We start from the raw sequence: 8716 nt of genomic DNA on the forward strand, positions 1-8716 counted from the left end.
ATGCTGTGTTTGGTTCTGCCAGACATGCCACAAGATTTCTGGTGGTTTATTCTGAGGCAGTTTTCCAAACCAATGCCGTGCTGTCTTCCTTTTAGAGAAAAGATGCTTTTTCCTGGCAAACTTTCCAAACAAGCCATACTGGTTCACTCTGTTTCTAATTGTACTGTCATGAACTTTTAACATTTAACATGCTTACTGAGGTCTGTGGAATTTGTAGTTCTTGTTTTTTCCCTGAGAGTCCCTGAGCCTGTGCTTAATTTGCTTAATTTGCTTAGACATCCACTCTGGATACAAACTGACAACTGATATCAATGTTTTCCACTTGTTAATAATCTTTCTCAGTGTAGAATGATGGAATTCAGTGAAATTCATATGGACTTAGAACCTTTTCAAGACTGATGGGAAGCAACAATTGTTTCTGTAAGATCAGTGTTGATGTATTTCCTTCTTGGCATTGTGTTAACACACACCCGAATGCTCCAGACTAGCAAACTGCCAAAACGTCTGCTTTTATAGAAATCCTCAAAGTTGCTGGTGATTAAATAATCAAGGGCATTCAATTATCAGGATCTGACCTCTACTTACCCTCTTAATTCTTTTGGGAGAAGGGAGGGTGTACTTATTTTTACCATGTAACCTTTACATTTTGACTTAATTTTTGTTAAATAAATAATTACATGGTATAATATGTCATGTTTTGTAATTCTTCTGAAGCTGTATTTATCCAATTGTAAGACCTAATAAGGACCAGATTATGCACTGAAATCTTATAATTGATATAACTGACATCCTCTTATAATTGACATTATCAATTATAAGAGGATGTCTCTCTACATGCAGGCCTAATATTTGGTGCCTTTTTAATGAAAACGTTTAATAAATCAAAATAACATGTAAAAGTAATACAGTCTGATTACAAGTGATTAAGCGGTCTCTGTTTATAATTTTATAAAATTTATAAAAATAGAAATCATAGCCACCGGAAGCGGAAATGACATCACGATGGCCCCGGTCTCTAATGGCTGAACAACAACAACTGTCGGCGACTGACAAACTTTCGCAAACTTCATCAGAGACAAAAGAAAGTTGGAGATATCGGCTTGTGTTGTTTCTGTAACCGGTTAGGGTTATTTGTCTGTTCGTCTTATAGTCACAAATGTGGGATTACTGATGGATCCGAGGTATGATATTCCACGGAGGGCCGCCGGCGGTGGCGGCGGGGGCTCCGCGAACTCGTCCCCCGCTCTGGGGGCTCAGTCACGCCGCAGGAAGATGCCTCCCAGACCCGCTGATTTCAAACTTCAGATTATCATTATTGGCTCTCGTGGTGTTGGTAAAACAAGTCTCATGGAAAGATTTACCGACGACACTTTCTGCGAAGCTTGCAAGTCAACCGTAGGTGAGGACAGAAGGCATTAAAATATTTAGTTTTTTCGACTACTTTTCATTTAATCAGCTACAACATGTAGAAGGGCTCTGGCTAAATACTCGAGGAGAAATGCGTAAACTACTGTGGGGTGCGCTCAGTGACCATAAATCCTCCAAGTTCACTTGCATAGCGACTAAACTTTATTTCCAATGCTAGCTGTAGCTCGCTAGGTATGTTGATAACAGTATCTTAGCCAGTTGACTATGGTGACTGAAGTAACAATAGCATTTCCTTTGACTTCAATCACATGAACTAGGCTTCCTTAAGCTTTTTTAACGTTTGCATGTAGAGATTTTAGACTTCTGCTAAAGGACAGCGTTTTTATTAATTAAATACAAATGAATAATTGTACTTTATTACTGTTCTGATAATATTTGCAGAATATTATATTATAGGTATCATGGGTCTGAATTACTGTTTACTTCTAGTAACCCTGTTTTGGTTATGTTAACCAGGAAGTAGTCTTATCCAATACTACCTTGATTTTACTGATATATCTCTACACAGAGAACTAACATGTTGCATATTTCTACATAAAAACACATTCTTTAATTATTTGATTATTTGACCCCTGGTATGTTTACTTACTAAACACGAGATTGCCTTGTGACAAATTGCCAGTCATGTTTGCAGATTAAAAATACACATGAGATCTGTTTATACATACAGCTGGGTAAACAGTCCTATGACCAGTCCGGCAGCCAGCCATAGTGTCCAGTCCCAAAATAGTCTAAAAGAAGCAGCTGCTATAGCAGAGCTCCATTTTGTGTCCTGTCACTCCCTGACACAGCTCATAAGTTGTGTGAGATGTGTCACTAATAACATGCTTCTTTGATTAAGTACCACAGAGGGAATAGTTTTACAGTCTCCCAGCCTGTCTGAAAAAGTTGCCTCAGACGAGCTGGGTGATGCAATGTGGCTTGTATTGTTTTGTGGATGGCTCAGTGAGTGCTCCACATCTATTAAATCTACTAACACTAGAACTTATGGGCAAAGTCTTGAACTTGTGCCTTTGTGCCTTTGTTCACATGTTTTGGTTCCCTCATAGGAGTTGACTTCAAAATCAAGACGGTTGAGCTGAGAGGGAAGAAGATTAGACTACAGATATGGTAAGTGAGGAGTTCCTTTACTTTCCTGCCTGTTGCATGTCCTCTGTCTCTCTGTCCGTCCTATCAGCATGCAGGCTTCACTAACAAAAGCTGCTGTTTGGCTTACTGGGTGTATTCCAGCTGTGTTTCTTGCATGTTTCTCCATGTCAACATGTTTTTGTACAGATTCCCAGTGTCTCCTGTGGGAATCTCACTAGTAAACATCATCATGCAAACCACATCATCATTGCTCACCATGTTGTCTGAGGTTTCAGATTGCTTGTTTATATCAGGTACTGCTGTTGTTACTAGGAATATCTCATCACTATTTCTTTACTGATATCTTGAGTATCTGCAGGTGCTGGTGTGCTCTTTTCGCCTAACAACTAAGCTGTTACTACTAGATTTGTGTGAATGCATTTGACCTACCTCGGCTGTCTAAAAACATAAATGGTTCTACTTTCCTAAAGGTTGTACCCATGAGCTGTGAAATTATGTAGTCAAGACTTGGTGGATTCGTGTCTGAATCTGTCAGATCTGACCTAGGAGAACTGAGAGACCATGTGAGAATAAAGCAGGAAATTGTCTTGTGAAGTTACACTGAGTCGGTGTCATTTGTCAAAGCTCCTGCATGATCTGTTCCTGCACTCCACCACAAAACAACCAGCCATGCATCCCTGTTTTAACTTATCCTGTTTAGAGGGTTAGAGCCTATACCAGCTATCATAGGGTGAGAGGCGGGGTACACCGGTTGGACAGGTTGGAAATCCATCAACAGAAACAAATAACGTATTTTCCAGTACCGACAATCTTCTTTTCTCAAGTTATTTCAGTTTTATTTATGTAGCACCAACTAAGAACCACAGTTGTTTCAATGTTATATAGTAAGGTAGTGAGACTATCTTTTAAATGATCCCCTATTAACCAAGCACTTGTTGATGGTGGGAGGGAAAAACCTCCCTTTTAACAGGAGCTCAGAGTCATCTACTATCACCAATCTAGGGGTAAAGGGTAAAAGAAGGCAAAAAAAAGGAAAGCAAAGAAAGACCATGCACAATAATTAATGACATGCACTAGTGGCCTATAAACACATGGGGGGTGAAAAAATGCTTAGAACCTTAGTACCCCGACCTCCTCCTAATTAAAATGTTATAATAGTTGTGTGGTTAAAATGGTAAAACCAAAACAGAGCAAATGCTATTCTTAGCATAGTAGTGATTCTATCCAGACCCCATCAGTGGGTTGCAATGAGTGTACCTTATTATCAGTGGTTGAGAGTGACGTCAGTGAAGTCTCACCTTGGCCAGTCCACCAGCAGCTCTTTGTGGTTAGTAAGGACAGCATGACCTAATGTGTTCAAAATATTTTCTGATGAAGGTCCTTGGTGGCATGCCCAGATTGAAATAGTTATATCCACAGATCCTGGTACTAATAAATATAAGAAATGTAATGCAGACTACACTTCATTAGGTTTTTCTAATAGTTGGGCTTACTGTAGCAGAAGACTTTATTTTCCTCACGTAATGCAAATGCCTGCAAAATTGTATCGTACCCTAACACAGGCAATCCACCAGGGTTGTTATCAACTTAACAAGTCAGCTCTGGGTTTTCCAGTCAAACTGACTGTATTCACAAGGAAAAAAACAAATTTGGCTTCACATGGCCAACCCAGAGAATGAGAGTAATACTATATTCCAATGTATTTAAAAAAACAGAAGACCAAGTTATATTAGGGGAAAATTCAAATTGCATGTAAAGTTAATATTAGGCTTCAGGCTTATAAGAAAGGTAAATGGAAGCAAGCAAACGAGCGAGGACTAAAAGTGTCTGTAAGGATCTGTGTGTTCTGAATAAAAACTGTAGATCCTCTTAGTATCTGCACACTGAGGTGCAAGGGCTTTTCCAGACAATTGCTTGGTCGCTAGGTCTTATGCTGACCTTTTGGCGCAGGTTACGTGTGTACGTGTATTAGTTACCATGGCGATGTAAAACTGGAAACCCAGGGTTAAGCCTGAAGTCACTTAAGCACCAAATCCTGCTTCGTGGTGGAGTTCTGAGGTTGGTGGTTATTCCAGCTTTTTGTTGTTTATCTGCTCTAAAGGAAAACTGAAGCATGAACCAAAACTATAGATTTGGAGGTTTGTTACATCCCTGTTTGTTAATAAAATAATTAGTAATAACATTATCAGTCAGTTAATGGTACATATTAGACTGTGTTTAGTGTCATTGAGTAATTAGCGTTAACCATACAGTGACTTTACAAACATTACATACTGTGCTGTTGCAGCTTAATACTTGCACTAAATGGCTAAATGTAATGTGCTCTTTGCAGAAATCACAGATGTATGCAGTGAAATCTTAAATCAGTCTCATATTGTCTCATATCTCAGTCAATTAGTGACAAGATGTTATTTGATACTGTTATCCTGTTGCCGTCTTGTGACCTCAGTTAGGCTCTGATTTCATTTTGAAAACATTTGGTGTCCAACAACTGAAGAGCTGCTTCAGCTACAGACTTATTACATGCAAGTGTGTGACGATGCTTGGTTAAAATGTGGGAGCGCTATCTCTTATTTCCATACATATCTGTCTTGCTTCCATCCACCATCACCGCAGCACATCCTCCCTTCACACCTCTGCCTGTCCTCCACCTGTCAGACGAGGAATATCACTGTGTGTATGTTTCTCATGTTGCACTGCTCACATCAAGCTCCAACACTGCCGCGCCCAACCTTACCTAACCCTGCCATTGTGCTGCTGTCTCTGTCTGCTCTTCTGCTCATAAGCCTGACTGTGACTCACAGGGGGAAAGGGAGAGACTATCTGGCTGGAGGTACAGTAACAATGCACTGTGAGTGTGGCTCAAACTGCTTGTCATGCTGCCAGTCCAGACTCGGATGATCAGCCGAGTGTGGTCATATTTCAAATTAAATATGAAACTGAAGAGTTGCCTTCCGAAAATGCAACATTATAAAGTGCATGCGTATTTAATAACCCGTAATAGCTAATATTGCTACAGTTATATTGCTAATATCGACTTTATCTCGTCTTCTTTCAAAGTCTAAAAGTGACATTTTGGAACAAAACTCTTCAGTGGTGTGTTTTTCTGTTTAGTTTAATAGATGACGATGTGAAGCTTTAGACAGTGATTCAGTGTTTTAAAACCAATAGCATGTCTACTATCTCAATAAATGACAAATTCTCACACTAATTTATGATGTAACATTTCTGCTAAATTACCACAGAAATTACATGTTCATACACTTTTATGTATTGTCTTTAAAAACCAGTTACCTATTAATCAAATTTAATTAATGGAAAACACAATCAAAAAACTATGGGTTAATCTGTTCTCACATGATTGAGTTTTTATAATGTGTGATCTCTTTCAGGGACACCGCAGGCCAGGAGAGGTTCAACAGCATCACATCAGCATACTACAGAGGAGCCAAGGGAATTGTGCTTGTGTATGATATCACAAAACAGGAGACCTTTGAGGACCTTCCCAAGTGGATGAAAATGATTGACAAGGTAAACTAAAGTCCAGTGTGTCAGGGAGTGTGTATTATGTTTTTCTTTCTTTTTATTGCAACTCCTCCCTTTTCTCTTATAAAATGAAACATGAATTTAGTTGATCTATTTATTCCATGATATTTATCCTACAGTTCTGCCTTTTTCTATAAAGGGGACCAATTCCAACTGGGACTGATCAAAAACTAGGCCTTGGTGTTGCCCCTCAGTTCAAATGATTTGTGCTGAATAATACTATAAGTATTTGAAAATCCATGTGTGGGAATATGTCTCTTTTTACTGTAGATTTTCCTGTCTGTGATATGATGTGATGAAGATTTAACTGCAGTAATCTGATTTGACTTTTGTGAGACGGTAAGCCGGTGATTTCCTGACTTGTGTCTGCTCTGGTCTGTTTTCCATCAGTACGCCTCAGAGGAAGCAGAGCTTCTGCTGGTCGGGAACAAGCTGGACTGTGAGACTGATCGCATCATCTCCAGGCAACAAGGAGAGAGGGTGGGTTCAACAGCAAAGTCCTTCACCGTCTTATTACTGCACTGCACCTTCAGGTTTTACCCGTCAGCCGCAAAAGGTTAATGGGGTCGCTGCCATTGTCCAGCCGGGCAGGCGGGCTGAACACACAAATTTGTGAGTCCAATAACTTGAGAAAAAGATGACATAATATTTTGAAATTGATACCATTGGTGGAACTACCAGGACCCTGAGGGGTTGTACTGGCAGCCACCAGTATTTTACAAATCTGAATAATCTAAACATCTAAGATGAGATAAAACAGGCCAAACAGTAGATTATTTGACAGCAAAAAAACCAAACAAAAAATCAGTAATACAAATAGTTTGACAGGTATGTACTTCATACTGAAAACTGAGTTAATAATATGCCAGTGAATCAACTGTGCACTTGAAGAGTGTTTGGAGCTTTCTTCAGTTTAATTTGTGCTCCTGAGGATTGAGTTTGGGTTTCCATGCCGACTCTAACCCCGAGCTCGTTTTGTTTCACTTGTTTTATAGTTTGCCTCTCGAATAAGTGGAATGCGCTTCTGCGAAGCTAGCGCAAAGGATAATTTTAATGTGGACGAAATCTTCCTGAAGCTTGTGGACGACATTCTTAGCAAGGTGAGGTTAAGTGCGCCTGAAATACATTTTACACAATGTATCCATTGTTTGGTTCATTTTGGTTCACTTTGAGTTTTTATGAATGAAAGTAGACGTGTAAACGTGAAGTCATGTAGATCAACACATAAAACATTTACTATACATTTTTGGTGATGTCATCGTATAGCGCAACCAAACTCATGTAGAGGGGCTCAGATTCTAGTGACTGATAGCAATAAATACTTATTTCTTTTCTATCATATAGAAGTAATTTATCAGCTGAGTCAAGTAGTGTAAAAATGATACATATATTTTGATGGTTTTGATTCTAAGTGATTAACTCACTATCTTGACAGTTGACATCATCACATTGATTTTATCGTTTTTCAGCTCTTCCATTCATACTAATATTATATCTGGTTTCTCAGTTGTGCATTAATACACCAAAAAGGCTACGCCGGAGTGTGCTTGAAACCAAAGTGCATGGAACACGTCCGAAATTTTTTTGATCTGAACCAAACCGACTGTTTTCACACATGAACTCCAGATAGTGTCCATAAAATCATGCCTTCATGTCTTAATGTTTGCAAAGGTGCCCTTTTTCAATCGTAGCACACAGCAGGAGATGATTTGCTTCAAATGCGATCTCTCTGCTGGAAGTATTCTTTGAGGTTCAGGAGAGGATGCTGCCTGGGTAGAAAGTGCAGGAGTCATTACATGTGACGTCCACTCCAAACCACCGGTTTATTATCTGTGCTGTTCTCATTATTGATTCAACTGGGCATCATGTAGACTTTGTATTGGGATACGGGAACGTTGAAGACTGACTACGCTTGATATATGTGTTCTCATTTTTATGCGGGTGTGATATTTTCCACTTATGTACATATGTGGGAGTCCACTCGGGTCCAAATTACAAAATCAGATCCAGGCTCTGCACACATCTGCATGTCTGCTAGTTTTTTGTTTTTTTTTTTGTAACACACTACATATACTCTGCTGCAGAGATGCTACAAAGCACCAAATATGCATTTGCATATTACCTCTACTTCAGAGAACTGTAACATGAGTGATCACTTGTCTGTGTTTGCAGCTGTTCAGTGTCCATTAAAGCTCGGTGCTGCAGGACATGTGTGGGAATGACTTGTGTAAACGCACCATTCATTTAGTGGCCTATTAAATTTGAATTGACATTTGTCTTGTCATGTGTTTGCTTTTTGCCTTGTTTCGCTTACTTAGATGATGGAAGAGCTATTTAAAAACTTGCCTAATACACTCACAGGAAAATTGTCAAAGGAATCTGATTCTTTTCCATCGTATTGTTTTATTACTTTAGTCTTTTGTTTGTTTGTTTTAATCTATCTGTCGATGGTGTTGCTTGTCACACTCTGTTTGGCGGCTGCTGATGTCACTTTGTCTGTGATCCAACAGATGCCTCTGGAAGTTCCCAACAAGGAGCTTTCCAACAGTGTCCTGTCTCTGCAGCCTGAACCGGAAGTGCCACCGGAGTTGCCCCCTCCTCGCATGCGCTGTTGCTGAGAGTCGGAGTGGTCCCCCACCCTACCTATGCGCGC

The 8716-nt window shown here is 39.6% G+C and overlaps 1 protein-coding gene across 1 annotated transcript; it reads left to right on the forward strand.

The window, feature by feature from the left end:
- The first annotated feature begins 1004 nt into the window (after positions 1-1004).
- rab12 (RAB12, member RAS oncogene family) lies at positions 1005-8716 on the forward strand. The gene is made up of 6 exons (XM_005924590.3): positions 1005-1399; positions 2478-2538; positions 5910-6048; positions 6454-6543; positions 7059-7163; positions 8574-8716. The coding sequence occupies exons 1-6, from the start codon at positions 1171-1173 to the stop codon at positions 8679-8681; spliced, it is 732 nt and encodes a 243-aa protein (XP_005924652.1). The 5' UTR covers positions 1005-1170; the 3' UTR covers positions 8682-8716.

Source organism: Haplochromis burtoni, unplaced genomic scaffold (genome assembly GCF_018398535.1).
Source record: "Haplochromis burtoni strain Fernald_Lab_line unplaced genomic scaffold, NCSU_Asbu1 Contig_78, whole genome shotgun sequence".
Lineage (NCBI taxonomy): Eukaryota > Metazoa > Chordata > Actinopteri > Cichliformes > Cichlidae > Haplochromis > Haplochromis burtoni.

Bases quoted from the DNA above. Each gene is read 5' to 3' on its own strand.
- rab12 (XM_005924590.3), top strand. From the start codon at position 1,171: ATGGATCCGAGGTATGATATTCCACGGAGGGCCGCCGGCGGTGGCGGC. The intron at 6,049-6,453 runs GTAAACTAAAGT...GTTTTCCATCAG, and splicing joins GGATGAAAATGATTGACAAG to TACGCCTCAGAGGAAGCAGA. The intron at 6,544-7,058 runs GTGGGTTCAACA...CTTGTTTTATAG, and splicing joins CCAGGCAACAAGGAGAGAGG to TTTGCCTCTCGAATAAGTGG.